The sequence below is a fragment of the Acanthamoeba castellanii genome, assembly GCF_000313135.1.
Source record: "Acanthamoeba castellanii str. Neff unplaced genomic scaffold scf7180000084645, whole genome shotgun sequence".
NCBI lineage: Eukaryota > Discosea > Longamoebia > Acanthamoebidae > Acanthamoeba > Acanthamoeba castellanii.
The window spans coordinates 712,159-735,291 of NW_004457313.1; the positions used below are offsets into that span (position 1 = coordinate 712,159).

The 23,133-nt window shown below is 63.8% G+C and overlaps 3 protein-coding genes and 2 pseudogenes across 3 annotated transcripts in view; 3 read left to right on the forward strand and 2 right to left on the reverse strand.

The window, feature by feature from the left end:
* Positions 1–114: 114 nt before the first annotated feature.
* ACA1_094220 lies at positions 115–5,076 on the forward strand (annotated as a pseudogene).
* Positions 5,077–5,141: 65 nt separating this feature from the next.
* On the forward strand, positions 5,142–5,988 carry ACA1_094230 (acetyltransferase, GNAT superfamily protein; the record flags this gene model as incomplete). Its single annotated transcript, XM_004334830.1, has 4 exons — positions 5,142–5,261; positions 5,352–5,484; positions 5,595–5,684; positions 5,795–5,988. The coding sequence occupies 4 exons, from the start codon at positions 5,142–5,144 to the stop codon at positions 5,986–5,988; spliced, it is 537 nt and encodes a 178-aa protein (XP_004334878.1).
* Positions 5,989–6,084: 96 nt separating this feature from the next.
* Positions 6,085–12,322, reverse strand: ACA1_094240 (annotated as a pseudogene).
* A 236-nt stretch (positions 12,323–12,558) lies between these two features.
* ACA1_094250 (ADPribosylation factor subfamily protein) lies at positions 12,559–18,996 on the reverse strand (the record flags this gene model as incomplete). Its single annotated transcript, XM_004334831.1, has 28 exons — positions 12,559–12,620; positions 12,747–12,837; positions 12,963–13,068; positions 13,149–13,219; positions 13,273–13,342; positions 13,441–13,489; positions 13,563–13,625; positions 13,697–13,827; positions 13,899–14,052; positions 14,159–14,335; positions 14,455–14,586; positions 14,703–14,778; positions 14,886–14,975; positions 15,068–15,202; positions 15,523–15,638; positions 15,720–15,869; positions 15,980–16,138; positions 16,309–16,423; positions 16,564–16,661; positions 16,820–16,936; positions 16,966–17,217; positions 17,368–17,469; positions 17,555–17,704; positions 17,805–18,023; positions 18,216–18,274; positions 18,387–18,408; positions 18,511–18,607; positions 18,913–18,996. 28 exons carry the CDS (start codon positions 18,994–18,996, stop codon positions 12,559–12,561), a joined length of 3,147 nt encoding a protein of 1,048 aa, XP_004334879.1.
* Positions 18,997–19,324: 328 nt separating this feature from the next.
* The window catches only part of ACA1_094260 (RhoGEF domain containing protein), a gene marked incomplete at both ends in the record, with an annotated part of 6,599 nt that continues 2,790 nt past the window's right edge, over positions 19,325–23,133 (forward strand). The window contains 13 exons of the mRNA XM_004334832.1: positions 19,325–19,337; positions 19,524–20,320; positions 20,485–20,649; positions 20,775–20,994; positions 21,043–21,078; positions 21,151–21,221; positions 21,424–21,509; positions 21,643–21,744; positions 21,936–21,981; positions 22,119–22,248; positions 22,329–22,390; positions 22,629–22,697; positions 22,840–22,970. Coding sequence (XP_004334880.1) covers positions 19,325–19,337; positions 19,524–20,320; positions 20,485–20,649; positions 20,775–20,994; positions 21,043–21,078; positions 21,151–21,221; positions 21,424–21,509; positions 21,643–21,744; positions 21,936–21,981; positions 22,119–22,248; positions 22,329–22,390; positions 22,629–22,697; positions 22,840–22,970 — 1,928 coding nt within the window. The remainder of the gene's footprint in view (positions 19,338–19,523; positions 20,321–20,484; positions 20,650–20,774; positions 20,995–21,042; positions 21,079–21,150; positions 21,222–21,423; positions 21,510–21,642; positions 21,745–21,935; positions 21,982–22,118; positions 22,249–22,328; positions 22,391–22,628; positions 22,698–22,839; positions 22,971–23,133) is intronic.

Here is a 23,133-nt window from a genome sequence, read left to right on the forward strand (position 1 = left end):
GAGCCCTTGCCGCCTTCGCCGGCGGAGCTGGATTCGACTGCACAAATCGTGCTCACATTGGGGCCGGTCGACAAACTAAAAGTGGCGCAAATACCCGACGGTCGTCAATAGATGATGCGGGTACCAGGGGGCGGGTGGGCGATCGCACCCGTGTTGTTGTTGTTGGTCCTCCTGTTCTCACCCCTTGGAAGTGCCGGTCCTCGTACGTCAACCAGTTCCTCCCCGCCGGTGTCGGACCTAAACTCAAAGAGGGGGGGGCATGCGCAGAGGAGGGAGTAGAGCAGCTGCTGCAGGACTTCTACCACGCCACCGGAGGTCCCTCGTGGACGCACCAGTGCCGCCATTCAGACGACAACTCGTGCGCCGCCCGCCACACCTTTCACCTCGCAGGTTGTGTGCAACTGGGGCGCTAATGACGGGGTTGGTTGGCTCCGTCTGTATTGGTCGTGTCGTGTCGTGTCGTGTCGTGTCGTGTCGTGTCGTGTCGTGTCGTGTCGTGTCGTGTCGTGTTGCGTTTGTCGTGTCGTGTGCAGGACGTGTTGGTTGGCGTGGGGCACGCACTGCAAGTGGTATGGCGTGCAGTGCGACGCGGGCGACATCTACATTCAGCTGCCGCGCAACGGCCTGACGGGCGAGCTGCCGGCGTCGCTGGGGCGGCTGGCGGGGCTCGTGGTGCTCGATCTCAGCCACAACCCGCTCTTGGGCGGGCCGCTCCCGTCGTCTCTGACCTCCCTCGGCCAGCTGGGGGTGCTCTACCTCTATTCGTGCTCCTTCTCCGGGCCACTATCGTCGCAGATCGGCAACCTATCGGCCCTCCAGAATCTCGACCTCAAGGACAACCAGGTACGACCATGTCGATCATGAACATGATAACACGGTGGCGAGCTTGATGGTGCAAAACACATCAAAGAACAAACTCACCAAACGCACATGTGTGCGATGCGGCTGGGCGCCTTCTGTGTGGGTGTGCGATGTGCAGTTGAGCGGGCCACTGCCGGATTCGCTGGGCGAGCTGAGCCAGTTGACGATCCTGCGTCTGGACAACAACCTCTTCTCCGGCCCGATTCCGCCTTCCCTGGGCCACCTCAACAACGTTGAGGAGCTGGTATACCTCCCCTCCTGATCATTTTCCTCCTGCACGATGGTGGCGGCGGCTCGTCATTCGCGACCGCCAAGCCCGGCTCATCGCCTTTTCTTCCCTCTCGACGCGACGCAGGACCTGTCGGAAAACGACCTCAGCGGCCACATACCCAAGGAGTTGGGCCAACTATCCGGTACCGCACGTGCTCACATTTGAAATCCTCATCACAGTGGCGGCGGCGGCGGCGGCCTCATTTCTATACACATATGCAGTGTCGCCTCCGGGCGTCGTGTACCTGGTGTTGGGCCACAACAACCTGACCGGACCCATACCCGAGGTACCCCCCATGTTGCCCTCTTGCTATTGCCCCTGCATGTGGATATGGATGGATGGATGGATGGATGGATGGATGTGGATGGATGGATGGATGGATGGATGGATGGATGGATGGATGGATGGATGGATGGACGGGTCATCCGGCAGCGTTCAAACGCGCGTACGCTCATCTCCGCTGTCTCTCGTTGATTGGTCCATTCGTTGGGCAGGAGCTGGGGAACATCACCCGCTTGCAGAAGCTGATCCTCTCCGACAACAAACTCAGCGGCCCCATACCCAAGAGCCTCGCCAACCTCGCCATGCTCCGCCAGCTGGCCCTCGACCACAACAACCTCACCGGTGTGGCACACCCTCCCCCCACCCAGCTGCCCCTAAGAGCCTCTGCTCACTCTCCACACATCACACACGCACTCGTACTCCGCACACGACACGCATACACGACACGTGCACGCAGGAGAGATTCCCGAACAGTTCTACACCAACTTGAAGCAGATCAACGGCATCGACCTCAGCTACAACAACCTCGAGGGAGCCATCGACGATCGCATTCAGGCCATGGCCGACGCCTCCCTCACCGCCTTCTCCGTCACCGGTTCGTCGACTCTCTCCCCACCTCCGGCCACTCACGTCCTTCGCCACAGAAACCACGAAACGGACCCTTATCATCTGGTTACTCTGCATCGGGGGGGGGGCGGTGGGCGGTGGGCAGGCAACGTGTTGATGCGTGCGGTCAACGGCACTCTGCCGGTCTACTACGAGCAGGACCTCAACGAGATGTCGGTCGATGACGGGCGCATCTTCACCTGCCCCAGCATCGTTCTCGCCGGCAACGCCTTCCTCACCATCTCCATGTCCCCCGATTACTACAACTACCGCCTGTGCGAGTGTGCCAGTAAGCACCCAACACACCCGCGTGAATGCACCCTTTTAAGGGGTGTCGACAACATTGTTTTCATTCCTCTTTCTCGCCACACCTTGCCTCTTGGTCGAGCAGCAACTACCACGGGGAACCGCCCGATGAGTGCAGGTCGTGCCCGTTCAACTGTGACTGCAGTGAGGGCACCAACGTGCTCGAGTGGAAGGTGGGCTACTACCCCGTGCTCGTCACCTCCCAGGACAAGCTCACCCTCGACCACCCCTCCACCGCTCCACCGACCACCGCGGACAGCCCACCCGTCTACGGTACGCTACCGCACGGGTTCATCTTCGTTTTATGCATAACCGGCCCTGAATTGGCCTACACTTACAATCACATTTTCTTTTGTGCTGCTGCTGCTGCTGCTGTTGTTGTCATCGCTTTTGCAGTTGGTTTGGCCATTCCGTGCCCTGGTGCGCGTGCTGCTCCTCGTCCTCTGTTTGGATGTTAACCCGAACTTTGACTGACGCGCACGAGTGCATTTCCCCCAGACCTGGTCATCGATGCTGTCAATGCAACCGCTCGTGCAACCCGACGGAAACTGCACGGCCACCTGGAAGAAGGGCCTCGCCCACTACTGCCGGTTGTGCGGTGAAGGTTTACCCCTCGCCCACTTCCTCCTTCGACCTCGTTCTCCTTGAACGCTTACACGCACCACTGCACGCGGATAGGTACCGAGGGTCGTCTGTGCAGCAGGTGCATCTGCAAGGGCTTCGAGGACTGCTACTTCCGGAGCAAGTCGGCCTGCATCAAGTGCGAGAGCGTCGCCAAGAAGGGCGCAATCTCGCAGCGGGGTCCTGGCGGCCGTCGTGGGAGTCGCGTTCGGGTTCTACCTCTTCAACTACCGGAAGGCCTTCTACCTCAAGCTGTGCCAGACCATGAACATCATCTCCGACAGCGACACCCTCAAGATCCTCCTCCTCTACCTCCAGACCACGTCATCCCTCAACAACATCTGGCCCGACTGGGCTCTCCGGTGCGCACGCCCTCACTTTCCTTCTGGTCTGGCTTTTTGTGTCATATAACTATTTTTATATATATCTAATAGTTAATTTTTTTAATGGTTGCTCTGCTTGTTCATTTTGAACGCATGCGATGATCCAGGCTGGGCATGCGGTACCTGGACATCCGTAATGCCAAGACTGCAGGCACTACACGTGGAATGCGATCAATTTTTTTCGGTCTCAATTCGGCATGGCTCATGACGATGATGTTGGTGACCACCAGGGCTGGGTCTGGAATGCGTTCTGCCGGTGCTGTCGTCACCCGCGCTCAACCTCCTCTCGTCGTTCCTGCTGATCCCGGGGGCCACGGTCCTGGTCCTCGCCTATGTTGGCCTCGCCACCCTCGCCGGCTGGGCCTACGGCAAGTTTGTCGAGTCGAGCGACGACAACGACAACCAGCTGCCGCAGGAGCCGGAGCCCTGCAGCCAGCCTGTCAACGACGACGACGACGATGCCACGCCGCTGCTGCTCGCTCCAGGCGCCCGCGACCCGCAGGCCGGCGGCGAACAGGCAGACGACGTAGCTCCGCCGCCCGCGTCGTCGAGCCGGTGGGGGTTCGGCCTCTACCTGTGGATGTACACGCTCTACTTCCTCTACTTCGAGATGTCCAGGCGCGCGCTCGAGGTCTTCAACTGCCCCGAGGAGCCACTCACCCAGGTCCCCTACATGCAGAGCCTCCCCTGGCTCCAGTGCTCTCTGTACGCATCTCCCTCTTTGCACGCACACGCTCGCACGCTCTCTTGCGACATCATCGTAACCGCAAAGGCCATGACAGGGACACGGAGTGGAGCGTGCTGGTGCCGATGGCGGCAGTGGCCTTGGCCCTGTACGTGGTGGGGATCCCCATCCTGTTCGGCGTGCTCCTCTTCCTCCACCGGAAGGACATCGATCAGCCGCAGGTCAACCAATGGTGCGTGCTAGCGGTGACCACGCGACGTGCCCTGAATGGTTTGCATTCCAACAGGGGAAGCACCTCACGATTTGAGATGAATAACGTTCTTGTCCTGGTTGGTTGATGTGTAACCACCACCACCACCACCACCACCACCACCACCACCACCACCACCACACATGCGCGCAGGCTGGGCAACCTGTACTACTGCTACAAGCCACAGTTCTTCTGGTTCGAGCTGGCCATCCTCCTGCGGCGCCTGGCGCTCGCCCTGGCCATCTCCGTGGTGCCCCTCCACACGCCCTGGCGCGCGAGTCTCATCTTCGTGGTCCTCCTCTTCTCCCTCTGCCTCCAGTTCGTCTTGCAGGCACGCCTCCCTCCCATCTCCCATCTCACAACCCCCCTTTGGTGTCGGCATAGAATATTTCATCATCATCCATGAATGCTGAACCGTTTGTTCTTCTTCTTCTTCTTTTTCTTCTTTGCATTGCAGCCCTTCAAGAAGGTGATCGAGAACAGGATGGAGGAGCTGGCCATACTCACGGTGACAGTCACCTTCGGCGCCCAGACGGCGTGGCGCAACCACGGCCAGGTGGGCGCGATCGTGAGCTACCTGCTCGAGGGCACCACCTACGCCGACGAGCTCCAGGAGAGCCAAGGGTTCAACAGCGCGCTGGTCATCCTGACCCTCGTGCTCAACCTCTTCGTCCTGGGCCTCCTCTGCGTCGTGCTCGTCTGGCCCCTGGCCCTCCTCCTCTGGCGCAACCTACGCGCCCGCTGGTGGCCACGACGCCCCACCACCGCCGCCGCTTTCGCCCCTCCCCCAAGCGAATCCCCCAGCAAGTAAAGAAAATAAACGAATAAACAAACCTTTCCTTTCTGCACACAGTGGCGGGTGACGGAAGAATAGTAATGGAGCAAGAAGAGGCCCAAAAGCCTTGCTACGCCTCCTATTGCCTGCTGGCTGACCGTCCGGACTTCGTGCCGACCCTTGCCCGCTGGTTCTGGCAAGAATGGGCCGTGGTCTACCGGGTTTGCCCCCTTCCCCCCCTCCGCTGGTCTTGCCAACTCCGGAGAAGCTCACCTGCGGAGTATCCTCTCTCTCTCGTCTCTACCGGGCAGGACTTGGGCCTGCACAGCGAGCAGGAGGTGGGGGCCGACATGCACGCCCGCTGCATGAACCGCGACAAGATACCCCTCACCCTCGTCGCCTTTGTGCCCGGACCGGATGGGGCCGACATCCCGTGCGCCACCGGTGCGAGCCCAGCCCGTCCCAGCGAGCACCGACATGTGGGTAGCGTGGTCGTCTGACCAACATCTCTTTCCTCCTCCTCCTCCTCCTCCTCCTGGTGTGTGCCGTGTTAGTGACCCTGGACACGGAGGACCTGCCCACGCACAAGCACATCAACTCGTGGCTCGTGTGCGTCTTCGTCGAGGAGCACCACCGAGGCCGAGGTGCGTCCGTCGGCCTGCCTTGCGTCCCTGTGCCGGACAAACAAAGCTCACTTTGCTTGCGCTGTGGTGTGTGTCGTGTGTGTGTCGTGTGCTGCGTGTGTGTGGAACAGGATTGGCGGGCGCGCTGCTGACGCAGATTCTGGCCAAGGCGCGCGAGGTGGGCCTGCCCGAGGTGTGGCTGTGGACCAAGGACCAGACGGCCGCCATGTACGAAAAGTACGGCTGGGTGCGCAAGGAGAGCGCAGTCTACCACGGCGACCAGATCAGCATCATGCAGGCGCTCCTCCCGCGGTCCGATGCATGAACAGCAAAGAAACAGCAGTGGTGCAACAATAACAACAACACTTGAACACACAGGCTTTGTTTAATCCAACTGATGGGGGGGGGTTACCGTGGGGTATTACCCCGCCGAAGAAGGCTTCTGTGCGGAGACGGCGTCCTTGAGCGTGGTCACGAGAACCCTGAATGCTGTCATCCAGCGGATCCGTGCGATGTGGGTGGCCTGCGAGAGCTCCTTCCGTTTGGCCGCCTCCGTTCTGTTTTTGTTGTGGTCAAAACCAATCAACAACCTCCGGGAGGGAGGGGAGGCGCGTACTCGGCGTCGCACTGCTCGATGGCCGACACGAGCGGGATGGCGCACTGGAGATACTTCTCGGCGGCGTCGAGGACGGCCTTACGGTACTCCAGAGGCAGCTTGGCGGCGGTGACCTGCAGCGCGCGCGTGATGGTCCGGAGCAGCTGCCGCACGTCGGCCGCGTGGAAGCCGCTCGGCGCGTCGCTGCCCGTCTCGTCGGTGCACAGGCCCACCGCCCGGGTGAGCCCCCGCACAACCAGGTTGACGTGCTCCTCGAGGCCCACCTCCTCCCCGCCACCCGACACGCCCGCCAGCTCGTCGGCCGACCAGCTGAGGGCGCGCGGTGCCAGACGAGGCGACGGCTCACCCGTCCGGGTCGTCGGAGAGAGCTTCCCCGTCGGCGTCATGGGGCCGCTGCCGCTGCTCGATGTCGATGTCGATGTCGATGTCGATGTCGATGTCGATGTCGATGTCGATGTCGATGTCGATGTCGATGTCGAAGCGTGCACTGACTTGTCGAGTCGGTCGAAGGCGGCCAGCAACCTGCCGACGCGACAGGGCACACACACGACACACACGACCAGGTCAGTGCGTGAGCCCTGGTCGCCTGGCCCCTCGCCAAGTGGGGGAGAGTGGTGGGGTACCGATTCTTGATCCGACTCTCGGTGCGCGGGGTCTTGGGCGGAGTCTGCAAGGAGGAGGTACCGCCGGTGCGCGCGCTGGCCGTGGTGCAGGCGCCGCAGCGGATCCACTCGGCCCCGGCGGTGGCCAGGTGCTGGCAGTCCTGCACGATCTGCGCCCGCCGCTGGAGCGCCTCAGGCCGATCAGCCACCTCCTGCGCGTGCGAAATGACCGTCCTGGCGGTGGTCCCCGACCCGAATAAAGGGCACACCAAGGGGTGAGTCGCGGGTGGCGCGGGTGGCCGCGGTGCGGGCGGAAGCCGTGTGTGGTACCGGAGAAGCTCGGCAAAGTTCCGGAGCGACGAGGCGTCGAGGAAGGTGCATCTGCCGATGTCGCGTCGCCAGGCCCTGAACCTGTCATCGTCATCATCGTCGCCGCCTCCCTGTCCCCAAATGGTGTCAGTCGCTCACTGGTGGGCAGATCATTGCGGATCGAAGAGTGGCGCCATGTACGCCATTGGTGGCAGCAGTGGCCTGGCGACGTTGTTGGCCGTTCGCCAGAGTGTCCCGCTGGTGGTGCACGACACCACTGGCGGTAGCGGCGGCGCCGACGTTCGGGTGGTGGGCCGGCTCTCCGTGGGTCGCCTGTGGTGGTGCTGCCGCGGGCGCGAGGACTGCCAGCCGCAGCGAAGGGATCGGAGGAGATCGTCCTTCGGTTTTGCCGGAGGAGCTGCTGCTGCTGCTGCTGCTGTTGCCAATAGAAGCCGAATCGTCCGGCGCGCGCCTGCTCTGTTGCGGCGCCCCCGCGGGTTCCTTCGCCGCCGGCGCCGCCGACGCCACCTGCTCGTCGTCCCCCACCACGAGAGGGGCGGCGGCGGGGAGCACCACGTGGGCGAGGTGGGCAGCGGCGAGCACGAACTCGCGGCTCTTGGCCTCCAGCACGGCGTCGCTGGCCGTCGTGTTCTGGCGGAAGAGGCTGGCCAGCTCCAGCATCCGCCCCACCAGCTCCTGGCTCCGCAGGGCCGCCTCGTCGCCCGTCTGCTTCCCCGTCGCGACTGTGTGGTGGGCGGCGGTGAGCTCACGGAGGAAGCCAAGAACGTCGCGATCGCAGGCACATGCGAGGCAAGTACGCACGTGCGAGGAGTTTGACGCGGCTGACGAGGGACTTGGTGGTGAGCACCACGCCGTGCAGGTAGGGCGCCTCCTTGGCCCTCTCCCACGCACCCATCAGCTCCTCCAGACGACCCAACTCTGCCATCATCATCATCATCATCACAAACAACAACATAATCAACATTTGGGAGGGAGAGAGAGTGCGAGTCCCCGCATGGATGCGGGACAGGCAGCGGTACGAGTACAGGCCGGGGTACGAGTACCTTGGCTCACGGCGCCCACCGCATCGCCGCTCGCCGGCGCGGACGCAGGCGGCAGGGCCGAAGTGGTAGCGGCGGACTCTTCGGCGCTGTGTGGGCGGTGGAGGCTGCTCCCAGCTGCGGCGGCGGAGTCGGCAGGTATCGGCGATGTTTGCGCTGCCGCGGAGGCGAGTTGCTGCGGTTGTGCAGGGCCTCGAGAAGCAGCAGCAGAGGGGGCTGGGTGTGTGTCAAGCTGCTGGCGGCGTCGCTCGTCGGCCTTGGCCTTTTTGATCATCTCCTCCTCCATGGCCCGCTGGAGGTTGTCCCAGGTGCGCCCCTTGCGCGACGATGCCGTGACCGTCGCCCGCTCCTGCCACAGCCGACGCACGTCCGAGAACAGAGGAGCGCCTACGGGGGATTGCCCGACGGCGCCACCGCCGCCGATGCCGACAAGGCTCTGGCTCTGGCTCAGCCTGCCCAACACGGGCTCCGGAGACGTCGTGGGTGCCGCCGGCGGTCGCGTGGCGATAGGCGCCGGCAAGCTCTGGTGCAGCGGCACATCCCGCTGCTGCTGCTGGTGGTGGTGGTGGTGGTGAAGCTCCGCGAGCGGGCCGGCGATAGCGCCAGCGGGGGACGGCCCCACCGACGCATCGCGCGGGGAGGGCGCCCTGGGATCCGGCTGCGCGATGTCTCGCGGGAGCAGCAGGGCGCTCAGGTCCAACGGGTGATGGGAAGGGATCGTCGCGGGGACGCCAGCCCCATCGCCCGCAACAGCTTCAGGCGGGGCGGCGAGGCCCAGGCTCCGTAGGTCAGCCACCAGGTCCATCAGCCCGCTGTCCTTCTTGTCGTGGCTCCTGTGCTCAGAGCAGATCAGCACCAGAATTGAGAATGTCCGAAAGAAGGAAGAACGAAGAACGAAGAACGAACAAAGAACGAAGAGGGAGCAGCGCACGATCGGGGTGTGGAGGGTTCGGAGAGGCTGGCAAGGGTGGCATCAAAGTCGGTGTCTGTCGACTCCAAGTCTCCGTCGTCGGTGGTGTCGTCCCCCGGCTCGAAATCTGCGAGGGCAGCCAGCCGATGAGATCCTTGGGAGGAGGGGGGACAAAGAGCGGCCGGCCCACTGAGGAACCTACACGGGGGGGGGAGGAGGAGGTCGGGTTGGGCGGTGGGTCATCGTGGGGCTGGTACGTACCCGGGTCGAGGTACTTCTTGTAGCGCGGGGAGTCCCACGCGCAATCCAGGGCCAGGGAGGCCAGCTCTGTGCGATGATGAGACGGATGGACGGATGAATGGGTGGTGAACGCAGCGCGAACGCGACGACCAAGGCGTGGGAGGGAGAGGTACCAGAGAGGTCGTCGTCGTCAAAGACATCGTCGTCGTCGTCGTCGTCGTCGGACTCGGAATGGAGGTCGGAGAGGTCGGTAACTTCAGTGTGGCTCACCACATCGGCTCCCTCGCCGTCCAAGTCCGATATCGCCCGTGGGCGCGCGCCGTCCCTGGAGGCGGGGCTCTTGCTGTTGTTGTTGCCTGGCTTGCCGCCGCCGCCGCCGCCGGCCTCCTTGGCGGCGAGGAAGCGGATGAGCGAGTCAAAGTTGTCGAACGTCTGGTTGCTGAGGTCAAGGTCCTGCCCCAGCATTGCGCACTCCTGCCATGTACACACGGGACACACGCGGCACACAGCCCGGGCGTGTGAGCGCACAGTCAGCCCGTGGTGCTCTCCGAGAGGTCTTGGGGCGGTGGCTGCTGGTGGTGGCTGGTACGTACCAGGAGAAGCTGGAGGCTCTCCTTCTCGGGCTTCTTGTGGACGGACTTGATGACGCTCCCACGACTCTGCAGGGCCGGTTCCGCCCGCTTCTTGTGCGGTGAGTGGCCGGCCCGGCCCTTGCTGCTGCTGCTGCTGCTGCTGCTGCTGCTGCTGCTGTTGCTTCCACTGGTGCTGCTGGTGGCGGTGTGCTCCGGCGGTTGCGGTGCGCGCGAGAAGGAGTCGAGGGTGGCCTGGAGCTGCAGGCGCGTGGCCTGGTCGATGAACAGCTCCGAGTGGCGCAGTCCCTTGTATCCCGCCGCCTGCTTCTGCCGAAGCTGGTCTTCGACGTCATCTCCGTGGGGCTGGTGTGGCGGCGGCGCGTTGCTGCTGCTGCTGCTACTGCTCACGTCGTCGTCGTCGTCGTCGTCGTCGTCAAGATCGTCCCGGGTCCCTCCCGACAGCAGGGAGGGAGACGAGGCCGAGACGGGCGGCCGAGGCGCAGCTGGCAGGACGTAGGCAACCGCCGGGAATGAGCACGAGCGCGACTGGGTCTGCGCCTGCACGACCGGCTTGTGCTCGGTGCTCGCGCTCGGTGTGGAGGAAGACGACGTGGTGGCGGGAAAGGGCGCCGAGCTGCTGGTGCTGCTGGTGGCGGTGGTGGCGGTGGTGGCGGTGATGGGCAGGGACTTAGAGCCGAAGAGGAAGCTGCCCTTGGACTTGCGGCGGAGCAGGGGCGAGGGCTGGTCGTCGAAGCGGGCGAAGACGAGGGCCAGGTACACCATCACGCACTTCTCCACCTCTTCGGAGCGCACGCCCGCCTGCAGCTGCAGCGATTCCACATCTGCGCTCGGTTCCCCCTTGGTGCGTCAGCATTGGATGGTTGGTGTGGGTTGTTGCCCCTTCAATGAAGAGGCACAGAGAGGGAGAGGAGGAGTACCGACGAGCTTGGGCACGCCCCACTTGCGGCGAAGCAGGCGGAGGGCGCGCTTCAGATTGCCCCGCTTGTCCTTGGCATCCAGCCCCTCGACCTCCAGCACCTCCGGACATTGCCTGCGTAGGCCACCAATCAACAATAGGCCGAGGCCGAGGCCCAAGTTCATCATTGCACGCGATTGATCGACGACGAAAAGGAGGAGGAGGAGGAGGAGGAGGGTAGGGCCGCGGTGCGTACCGGTGGATGAGTGCAGAGAAGAGGGTGCCATCGCTAAAGTCCTGCTGGAAGTTGCTGATCGCCGCAGCCGCCGCGGCCACGGGCGCTGATGACAAGGCCACGGAAGTGCGCCCGCCCTCTCTCGCTGCACTGGTCTCGTCTCGGGCGAGGAATCGGGCGAGCTTGTCCTGCAGCGCGCGCCGCACTGCCGCCACTGCCGCTCCCTGCCCGTCACTCCCGCCGGCGCCGCGGCCCCGGGGCGACGTCGGGGCCGGGAGCAGCGCGCGGAACTGGAAGTGGAGTGCGAGAGCCCACAGCAGCCCCAGCACTGCCGCCGCGTCTCCGTCCCCTAGCCGCTCTGATCAACCGCCCCAGGTGTGCGCACCCCACGCGCGTCCGTCCGCCTTACGTGAGCAATCCACGTCATCACCACCTGCCAAGTGCCGCCGCCGCCGCCGCTGTAGATGATATGTGACACACGTACCGGCCGAGCAGTCGTCGGAGAGGGGAATGGCGAGCGTGTGCCGCATGAACCGCTGCAGCACCACGTGGTTCGACACCTGCGGCGAGGCACGCATCGTGTGTGTGCGTGCGTATGCCGTGCGTGTGAGAGATCCCTGACATGTTGCGTGGAGGCGTTCGCCAGCGAGGAGCACTAGCGGGGAGTGCGGTACCTTGTGGGAGCGCGAGCGTGGCTTGTCGTGAGGCAGCGGTGGGAGTTTGTCGGCGACGTCGGGGGCAAGGCCGGCCAGGAGCCACGCCAGGCCCGACCCGCCCGCCACCCCTGGTGACATTCCCGCGCCGCGCGCCACATTGGCACGTCGTGTGAGGAACATTGATGCCGTGGAGAGCACGCTTGAGTTCGCTTCGATCGAAGAGAGGGTGGGGGGTTACCGGGGAGGAGGTCGGGCAGCTTCTTGCCGCGCTTGGCCACGTGGTAGTTGCACCACCGCCCCCAATACTATTTTAGACAAAAACACGACACACGTACGTTATGTACACGTGCCCAAGAAAACGGCGTACACGCCAGCGGAAATGCCCCCAAGTGTTGGTGGGGAGCGGGAGGAGGGGCCGATCTTTTCACTCTCTTTTCCTTTTGTGTGTCCGGTGCAGGTCCCCTACAGGTTGGGAAAAGCGGGGGGGGGAGTACCTTGACGAGCATTCGACATTCGTCAGCAGACCACGGGGGCGACGCCATGACGACGACAGTGCTACTTGCCGGAAGGAGCGGTAAGGAGGAGTTTAAGCCAAAGTTTACCTCCTCCTCGGGCCTCGCGGTAACGGAGGTTGGTGTACAAAGCAATATAAATAAAGAAACTAAAATAATTCTGTTGACTATTAATTATTTATTATGTGTTTAATTGCCGTGTGGTGATTGGCCGGCCCAAGCCCATACACCCACTCCGAACGACCCTTCCTTACGTAAGTCTAACCCTAGCCTCGCTTGCGTTCGAGGGCGGTCAGTAGCCAGTCGAGGCCCTCGTAGAGCCCGTCGCCTGACGCCGGGCACCATCACCGCCAATCAGTCAGTTTTTAACAAGAGACCAGGGTGGTGTCGAGTGGGACGTGTGCGTGGGGGGGGGAGTCATCCAAAGGGACAGTAGTGGAGCGTGTGTGCGTACCGGTGGGACCGCAGCACGGCTGCAGGTGGTACGGCATGTTGCGCAGCCTGCCCAGCTCCAGGCCCTCGGCCACCTTGGCCGGGGTCATGGCCTGTGCGAGTGCCAATGGGTTGGTTTTCGGGGGAAGGGGGTATACCCCACAAGAACAGCGGCAGTCAGGGATGTGTGAATGTGGGTTGGGGGTTGGTTGGTGTGGCAGGGAGAGGGTAGCGTTACACAGGGCAAGTCCTGCTTGTTGGCGAAGATGAGGCACACGCAGTCCCTCAATTCGTCGTCGGCCAGCATGCGGTGGAGATCGGCCGCTGCCTCCCCGATGCGCTCCCTTTGTTGGAACCAACGTCACACCGGTGAGGGGTAGAACAAAAAGGGTCTCCGGGGGAGGGGCGTAGGCTCCGCACGCACCTGTCGTTGGAGTCCACCACCATGACCACGGCCTGCGTGTTCTGGTAGTAGTGCCGCCACAACGGCCGGATCTGGATGACGATGACGGCGAAGAAAAATGGTAATAATAATAAAAAAATGAGACAGCGATCTCGGGCAGGGGTGACCAGCAGAGGATCGGGTGTGGGGGTGCCTTGTCTGGTCCTCCGACATCCCTGCCGGCATGCAGGAAGGACATTGGAGGAGAGTGGCGCGTCGGTAACAGCGTTGTTCGGAGTGGGTGGGAGGTGGGGGGGAGCGAAGGCCCGCGTACCAGAACGTGAGGTTGTGGTTGCGGTGCTCCAGCGTTTCCACGTTGAAGCCTGCCGGGAGGGGCGCCACGGTGAGCGTCTTGGGGGGGGGGGCGGTGAGGGGCGCTGGGATGCGAATGCATACCAATGGTGGGGATGGTGGTGACGACCTCGCCCAGCTTCAGCTTGTACAGGATGGTCGTCTTGCCTGTCCCCCCCAATAATGGCGCACGGGTGAGATGACGAGGGGAAGAACGCTGTGGATGGGCGCGGACGTACCAGCAGCGTCGAGCCCCACCATGAGGATGCGGGCCTCGCGACGGCCCGTGAAGAGGCGCCCCACGAACGAGCGTCCGAACAGGGAGGCCAGTCGGCCTCCCTTGCTCGCGCTACTCCCAGCGCTCTCGCCCCTGCGCGCACTCACCACCGATCAGAGGAGAAGCCGCAAGGCCAAGGATTGTGTGCGTCGGCGAGTGCGGACCCAGAGATCCTTCCAAAGGCGGTCTTGAAGGCGGCCTTCCACGGCTCTCGGCGCTCGGCAATGTCGTGGGCCTCGGTGGCCACCTGCGCGGGACTCATCCAGGGCGTCTGCGTGCGCCTCTGTGCCGCGAACAGCGCCCGCCACAGTTCGTCGTCTGTGTGGTCCCGGACCGAGTCCGTGTCAGCACAGTGCAGTTGTGCGTGCTCGAGCAGAAGCACGGTGTTCGAGGCCCGCGCGCGCTGACGGACGGACGCACGTACCTTCGGCGATGAGCTTGAAGGTCGAGTTGGTCTGGGCGAGCTGAGCGAGGCTGCGCACGTCCAGGAGGGAGAGCACCGAGTAGAGGAGCTCGTTGGGACACACCTCAAACCTGCCCATGGCCGACGCCTCGTGCGCCTGCCTGGCCTCGGTCGCCTGGTGGGCAGAGATAGGCTCGTCTGCATCAAAAAAAAAAAAAACCTGTTAGCCCGCCAACTACGGGGCAGCTGCCATCGAAAATCTCGGGCGGTGGCGGTGGGCGGTGGGCGGTGGGCGCGAACGCGTCACGCGGCCGCACCGATGAGCAGGGCGGTGTGCAGCCACCCACAGGCCGCTCCCACCACACGCTTGCCGCGCAGGGAGGCCACGAGGCGGGGCTCCAGCTCGTCCTGCGTGGTGTGCGAGTGTCCCAGCTGACCGTACTTGCCTCCTGCGGGGACCCAAGTGGTACATAGCCCCGGCGCACGCGTGACCACCGCACACGTCAGGGAACCCGAGAGCAGAGCAGAGCACAGCACAGCACAGAATTCGAGCAATTCCACGCACCGCCCCACGTGTAGCAGTCGCCCTGCGCAGTGATTGCGACAGAATGGGAGACGCCGAGGCCGCCGCCGCCCGCCACCTGGTCCTCGCGGTGAACACATCATGAGGTGCGGAGGAGGTGAGGAGGGCGGACCGGACGAGCAAGGGGGGCAGATCACGCGGGGCAGAGAAAATGAGAGACCGCACCTGCACCACGGGTACGTCGAGCAGGGCCTCGACGCGGGTGGGCGTACAGCAGTCCAGGCGCGTGCCGTGGCCCAGCTGGCCGTGCTTGCCCTGAGTGTGTCGGAAGCGCCCTCGAGGTGAGTTGCACATGGATCGTGGCCAAGGGAGGGAGAGAGAGCGCGCGCGCAGATGGGAGGGGTAACCTGGCCGAAGGAGTAGAGGGCGCCGTCACTGGTCACGCAGAGCGAGTGGTTGTCCCCGCACGCCACCCTCCGCACGTGGGAGAGCCCCGGCACCAAGGTGGGCGCCTTCACCTGCTCCGTGTTGCCCGTGCCGCACTGAGACCACACCACCCGCCCCACCAGCCACCACCATGCAGAGACCGGTGTGCACGCCGTGAGCAAGCACCGCGCACCACCAAGCGTCATCGTCGTGGCCCACCCAATGGGTGTGCGTTGTCCAGTTGGGGGCACGCACCTGGCCGTGCCTATTTTCGCCGTACGCAAACACGTGGCCCCGATCTGAGGGCCCGAACGGCGTGAGTGAAGCCCAAAGGAAGCTGGGAGTGGGGGGGGAGAGAGAGAGAGAGAGAGAGAGGCGGTTGCTGCGATGGTGGAGGAGGAGGAGGAGGAGGAGGGGTACCGGTGAGGAGGAGCACGTGGGAGCCGCCGCACGCCACCTGGGTCACGGAGAGGGGACTCTCGGTGGAGGGGCACTCCACGAGCCGCATCTGGGTGTCACGCCCGAGCGTCCACTCGTAGACCAGCTGCTCCTCTGCGGGTGTTTTGTTGAAAGAATGGAGGTGAGGTGGTCAGCTCGGATGGGCGATGTGATGGCGGTGGTGGGCGATCCTACCGGTGAGAGCCACGGTGGAGAGGGCGGTGGAGGCCAGCTGAACCACGTGGAGGCCGCGGAGAGGCAGGAACGGATGGGGCGCGGTGGCTCCCTTCTGGGTGGGCGCCGATTCCTCGCCCCACAGGTAGACCTCCTCCGTGCCTCGCTTGCCTGCAGGTCACCACAAGACCACATTGCAAACCATGCCGCACGCCCACCCACGTCCGCGCATGTCAGGAGGAGCTGTGTGTCAGGATGAGAAAGGGGGGCGCGGGGCGTACCGCCGTGGGTGAGGGCGGCGGTGTGGAGGCAGGCCGGCGCGAGTGCGGCGGTTTGTCGGTGGGCGAGACCTCGCACGAGGCGCGGAATCAGCTTCCCCTCGCCGAAGAAGCGCCACGTCGCTCGCTCTCCCTCCCCGCCCCACTCGTACGCCAGACCCTCTGAACCCTCCGTCACACGCGATCACACACGACACACACACACGATACACACGACCGCCGCATCGCCGCCACCAGTGATTGGAATTCAATCGCTATCTGCGTATGTGTCCGCTCGCGACCGTGCCAAGAGAGAGAGAGAGAGAGAGAGAAGGAGCTGGGGAGTAACGTACGAGCAGTGAGGGCGTAGGTCTTGGCGCCCGCGCACGCCACCTGCACGACCTGGGCGGAGACGAGGGTCGGCACGATGGTGGGCTCCGCCGATTGGCAGAGCGTGCCGAGGCCCAGCTGCACGTGCGTGCCATATGGGAAATTGTGAGGGGGGGACAGGCACAACCACCTCCAGCACCCGCGCGGGCGTGGCCCTCTCGCCGAGAGAGGCGGATGGACGGATTGGATGGGTCCGCGTAGGGAATGGATGGGCGCACCTGGCCGTGCTTCCCGAATCCGAAGGTGTAGACCTTGCCGTGGGAGGCGATGCTGCCCTCGGAGAAGCGCGGCCCGCGGCGAGCCAGCAGCGCCTTGCCTGCCCCCACGAGTGCAGCCCATCAACCACACGCAGCCGACAGAAATATAATATATATATATAGAGAGAGAGAGAGATATCAAGGTATAGATCGGTGAGGACACTGTCTGGCGAAGGTGGCGCGGGCAGCGCGTGGAGAGCGGGAGCCAGGCACGCACCGAGCACGCACTGGAAGGCAAAGTGTGCGGGGTAGGAGCTGCCCACGCCCTTGCCCCCGATGACCAGAAGGCGATCGCCCCAGCCACCATCTTGTGATCCCTCCGGCCCGATGGCCACTGGTCCCATTGCGGCGGGGCCACGCAACCTCCGCCGTCGTTCCTCCCGCGGCCCGTGCCGAATCCTCCCTCGGCCGCGTGATCGTCTTCGTCTTCGTTGTCCGCCAGCTTTTCTTTCCCCTTTAGGGCGGCGGTGGTCGACCCCTTCGCGGCGGACGTGGAGGCAGCAGCCACGTCGGCGGAGGAGGAGGAGGAGGCTGGCCCGAGGCATGTCCAGACGTGGGAGTCGAGGTCGAGGACCCACAGGTCGTCCAAGCAGCGCCCGCCCCGGTCGCACCCGCCTGCGTTGTAATATATTTATATATAGATAGATAGATATATAGATAGATGGATAAATGTATAGATGCAGTGGTAAGCCGCACCGTACGAGGTGAACGCAGATGATTAGCAGATGGGGGATGGGGGATGGGGTGGCAAAGGGGAGCAGGCACCGAAGACGAGCATGAGTCGGGCCTCGTAGAGGGTGGCGGCGTGCCGGGTGCGGGGCGCCGGAAGCGACCCGAAGCAGGGAAGACGCCGCCAGCTCCGCGTACCTGCCCTCACCCCACCCCAATCGCGATCAGCGTCAGCAGTTCCACGACCCGACTGGCGAGCGCCGAAGTGAGCAGGTGCCCGTACCAAAGTGGTAGACGTAGACGGAGTTGGCGTAGGTGTTGTCCTCGTCGACGCCTCCAAAGACCCACATGGCCCCGTCGTGCACTACCGCCGTGTGGCCATACCGGTTGGGTACCACTCCCGAGCCCTGCTCCACCTCCCACTCCCCGCGATCTGGCCCACGCGCGACACACGACACACAGGAGACATGTGTCAGACCGAGCTTATCCAGCCCGCGGACACCGTGAGCAGGCTTGTGGTCGGTTGCATGTACCGAGGGCGTAGCGGTAGAACGGCTGCGCGCTGTGGGAGCCCGAGGCGGCGTCGCACCCGCCGAACAGGTAGAGGTGACCCGCGCCTCCTCTCGATTCGGCCAATTTGCCTTCCTCCTCGTGAAGGTCGTCGCGTGCCAGGCCGTGCCACACCAGCGTGTGCCCGCTCCTGGCGCTTGGCACCGCCCCCTTGCTCGGCAGACGCGACCACACACCCATGTCTGCGCACACGACACACACGACACACACGACACACGCACACGATACACACAACGACATGCTTGTCAATCCTGCTTAAGACCCATTCCCGCATCCCGCGTGCGGCGTCACTAGTGACAAGCCCCGAACGTGCAGTAGGTGGTCGGTAGTAGTAGGTAGTAGGTAGTGGCGAGTACGATAAGGAGGGGACGTACCAAAGCTGTAGCTGTAGAGGTCGTCGAAGCCCTCCTCACCCTGACCTCCGTGGATAAACCTGACAGCAACAGCAACAGCAGCAGCAGCAGCAACAACACATACATGTCAGACATTGGTGCGGCCATCTCCGGGCTGGGCGGGCGGGTGGAGAGGGGCAGTTAAAAGAGTACATTTTGGTGGCCGTGGCGGCGGCTGCGTGCGAGCTGCGAGGGGCGGGCGCCACGCCGCCGGTGGCACGCAAAGCTCCGGCGGGGAGGAGTGGCGGCAGGCTCTCCTCTTGTGCGTGTGTGGCACCTGCCTCGCCGCCGGCGCCCAGGTCCCATCGCCACAGGGAGGCGGTAGCGGCGCGTGCGATCCCGTCGTAGCCGCCAAAGAGCCAGCAGCGCCCTACCTGCGCTCCACACCAACACACCACACACACACCACACATAGAGAATACAAGTATAGATCACGCACCCACGACAAACAACGCGACAGTGTGAGCAACACGGCCGTTCTGTTGTACAATATAGGTTCGACGCGCAACGAGGGCTATGCCCTTGCGGGGTGTGCCTGCCGCCTTATTTGGCGCATCGTGAGGAAAAGAGGGAGGAGGGGCGTGTGGGGCGGGCGTGCCTGCGCCACAATGGAGTGGTCGGCGAGGCGCATTCCTTGCGCTGCTGTCGTGCCGGCAGCCTGCTGCTGTTGCTGGCGCACTACGAAGGGAGCCCACCCGCCGCTGGCCAGGGGGTGCTCTGCCTCCTCCTCGACTGGGTGCTGGTGCTGCAGGGGGGCTTCCATATATTGGTTGAATTATTGATTGCTCGCTGTCCCCCAGCCCCTTTGCTTTTGTTCTCCCGCCCTTCTACGTCGCCTGGTGCAGCTGGCGAAAGAATTCCAAATATGTCACCAAGATGACGGTGATTGGTGGAGCACTGGTAGTAGCCAAAACTAACAAATTCATCACCACCCGGCGGCACCCACCTTGTTCGTGTCTGCTGCGCCCCCAGGCAAGAACTCTCCATGTTGGCGACTTCTTCGACAGCGCGGCGCCTACCCCCCACAGGTGCCCCAACCCACTCTCATTTCGCGGGGCATATGATGCCCTCACTTCACGTGAAGTACAAACATGTTTGGGGGTGGTGCGTGGAGAGAAGAGCAAATTAATTTATATTTATTATTATTATTATTGTTGTGTTTTATATGGTGACTTACGGGCGAGAAATAATAATAGTGTACAAATTAGGAATTGGGGGTGGTTGGCAGGGCACTACTAACTTGTAACGTTGTTTGGGGGGGGGGACAAAATGCAGCAGCAGCAAGTACAGAAGGGAGGGCGACAGGCGAGGATGGCGGGAAAAAGGGCCACGACGACAGAGCAGCAGCAGCAGCACTGCGCGAGGAGGTGGCCCTCCTATGGGCCGAGCTGCGCGAAGAGCGCCGCTTGCGCCTCGCCCTCGAAGCCCGCCTACACAGCGTGCTCCCTCAGCTAGCTGCTACTGCTGCCGCTGCCGCTGCCGAATGCGCCCCCGCCACTTCCACCGCCACTTCCGCTTCTTCTCCTCCTCCTCCTTCGTCGTCGTCGTCATCGTCACCGGGCACGTGCTCGACAGTGGTGGTGCCCGTGGTGGTGATGCCCACCGACGATTCTTCTTCCACCGTCGTCGCCGCCACGGGCACCACCACTACTACTTCCTCTCCGGCCCCCTCCCCTAAGGAGCAGCAGGTGGAGGGGCACCAGCAGAGCGAGCAGGGCGGGTCGAGCACGCCAACGTCGATGCCGTCGTCACCGTGGTCGTCATCGTCGTCGCTGCTGGTCCCCGTGCAGCCCTCTCCTCCGTCGACGTCGACCTCGCCGCACTCGACCCTGCGGCGCGCCACCCCGATCGGGTCCCTGCGGCGAGGCGGCGCCGAGCAGCAGGAGCACGCCCAGCAGCAGCAGCAAAAGGAGCCGCAGCCCCCCCAGTCGCCGGAGCAGCGGCTGGAGAGCGTGGAGAAGCGGCTGGCCAGCCTCGAGGAGAACGTGTGGGCTCTCTCGCGGCCCGGCCAGCTCCAGCCCGCCGCGTCGGGCCTCCTGAGCAACCTCCTGGGCCGCGTCGACGACAAGACCAAGTCCAAGCGACGCGTACGCCCGCCCTCCCGCCCTCCCTCCTTCCTCGCCTGGCTTGGCCTGGCCTCTTACCGTCGCTCCGTCGTGCCGGCTGCCCGCGGGGCCGCTGCTTGTCGTTGCCATGTCGTGGCGACCGCGCGTGGCGTGGTCTGTGGTATGCGCGCACGTGTGCTAAGCAGACCGTGAGGGACGCGAACAAGGGCGGCGCGGAGGGCGACAGCGACGACGAAGCGGGGAGCGCCCTGTTCGACCTGAGCCCGCAGGAGCTGGCCGAGCTCAAGGAGCGGACCGCCAACCGGTCCGTGCACGCCATCGTCAAGGACGGCAGCCTCAGCCAACTGCGCGTGCGTGCCCCCCCCCCAACACACACCGGGGACTTGCCATTCAAGCGGCGACGACGACGACGACGACGCACCTCCACGCATGCATGACGTGCAGCCACAACCAACCACAACCAACCAACCAACAGGTCAAGGTGGCGGAGAACGTGGGGCTCATCAACCTCAAGGACGAGGAGGGCCAGACGCCGCTGCACGTGGCCTGCCTGGAGCATCCGGTCAAGATGGACATCGTCCGGTTCCTCCTCGCCAACAGCGCCGACGTGAACGCCGTCGACAGCAATGGATGGTCGCCCCTTCATGCCGCCTGCAAGAACGCCCACGGCAACGGCGATCTCGTGCGCCTCCTCCGTACGTCGCCACCACCCACCCACCCACCCACCCACCCGCCATCAGCAGCGGCGGCGGCGGCGGCGGCGGCGGCGGCGGCATATGGTGCAGCATGCGTGCGGGCCATTGGCCTCACCAGCATGCATTTGTGCGTGCGTGCGTGCGTTGGGGGTACAGTGAATAATGGAGCGGAGGCGTCGCTGGCCAACTCAGACGAAACGCGTCCCATCCACTACTTCGCCCGCCAGGTACGCCACCCACCCAACCCACCCAACCACGCGGAGGTCGAGCTGCGTCATTGTGAGTGCGCGCGCCAGTGTGGCACCTCGCACCACCAGCCACCACCACCACCACCACCACCACCATGATGGTTGCCGTACCGTACCCGTCTGACTCGTGCTCGCCGCGCGCACGTATGCAATGTGTGTGTGTGTGTGTGTGTGCACCTAGAATTTCAGCCCCGAGCAGCTCCCGTCCTTCTCCAAAGCGCTCCACCTGCTCCTGGCCAAGGGCGCCGACCTCAGCCACACCAACCGGTGCGGCACCTCTTAAGAGCCTCTTCCCCCCATCCCGACCCCTCCTCCGCATCCCTCCCTCCCCCCCATCACACACGTGCATGCGTGGGCGCGTGGCTCACCGGCGTGTGTCATGTGCCGCGTGTGGGCGCAGTCACGGTGAAACGGCTCTCCACAACGCGGTGATGTACGCGTGCAACGAGGTCGCCATGTTCCTCCTGGCGCACAAGACGGCCAACCTCCAGATCCGCAACATGTGCGTGCTCCCCCTCCCCACCTCGCCTGCCCCATGTCGACGCGTGGTTTGGTTGGGCGGCTCCTTCACTTACCATCGCCCTTCGTCGTCCCTTATCGCCGGCATCATCTTCTCCATCTTCGTCCATCATCATCATCACATCATCATCATTTGCGCCACTTCGTTGTCGTCGTCGTTGTCGTCCACCATAGCTACGGCGAGACGGTGCTCAACTACGCCATACGCAGCTACAAGAAGGTAAAGGGGCTACCCTCCCCCCGCTGCACTCACGCGAAGCACACGCCCGCTCGTCCCCCCCCTCCATCGCGTTGGTGTGGTGGTTGTGCTGCTGCTGCTCACTACCGTGTGCCCGGTCGTCAACCCCGCGTCAACAGGAACTGGTGGACAAGCTGCTGGAGCTCGGGATGGACCCGCGCCAGCCCGACGACCGCGGCAACAAGACCGCGCTGCAGGTGGCCGCCGGCCTGGGCCTCCCCGCCAAGGACATCTTCAATCTCCTCAAAGGTACCTGCGCCGCCTTCTCCCTATTATTCCCCCCCCCCAAGGGTTATTAATATCGTGTGCGGGTGTGTGCGTGGCTGCAGCGCGAGCATCGGCGCTGGACATGAAGGACATGACCCCCGAGCAAAAGACTCGCTACCGCATGGTGCGCACCAGCCCCACCCCACCACCAACCACCACCACCACCAGCCACATCAGCCACCCACCAGCCACCCACCACCAGCCACCACGACCACCACCAGCCACATCAGCCACCACCAGCCGGGGCCTTTCCTACCATCGAGGGAGTGGGGTCTGCCCTGCCTCTGTCTGGCTCTGTCTCTGATCTCCTTCTCCTTCTTCTTCTTCTCTCCACCCGCCCGCCCGCCCACGCGCGTCCCTAGAATTTGGCGATTGAGGAGATCATTACCACCGAGACCGAATACCTGCAGGACCTGCGCGTCCTCATCTCCGTACGCGCCAGCCAGCCCCCCCCCTCGCGCGTCGTGACAACTCGATCAACCCGGCGCTAAAACTCGGGCTGTTGCCGTGTATGGCGTGTGCGCATTGGGTGGTGGGTGGTGGGTGGTGGGTGGTGGTGGTGGTGGAGCGCAGGTGTACGTGGAGCCGCTCAAGAAGAATCAGCAGGACGACTCGGCGGCGACCAAGATCCTCACCAAGATGGAGATGCAGTCCATCTTCGGCAACGTGGAGCAGATCTACCAGGTCGCCTCCGACTTTGTCCGGTACCACTTGAGATCTTATTTTCTATACTCCGCTATTTATACGAAATCCTACCTCCCTCCCTACCTACCCGCTACCTCCCTCCCATGCACACGCGCGCGCCTCTTGCACGTGTATGTGTGTGTATGTGTATGTGTGTGTACGTGCCTCACCGCCCCCATCAAC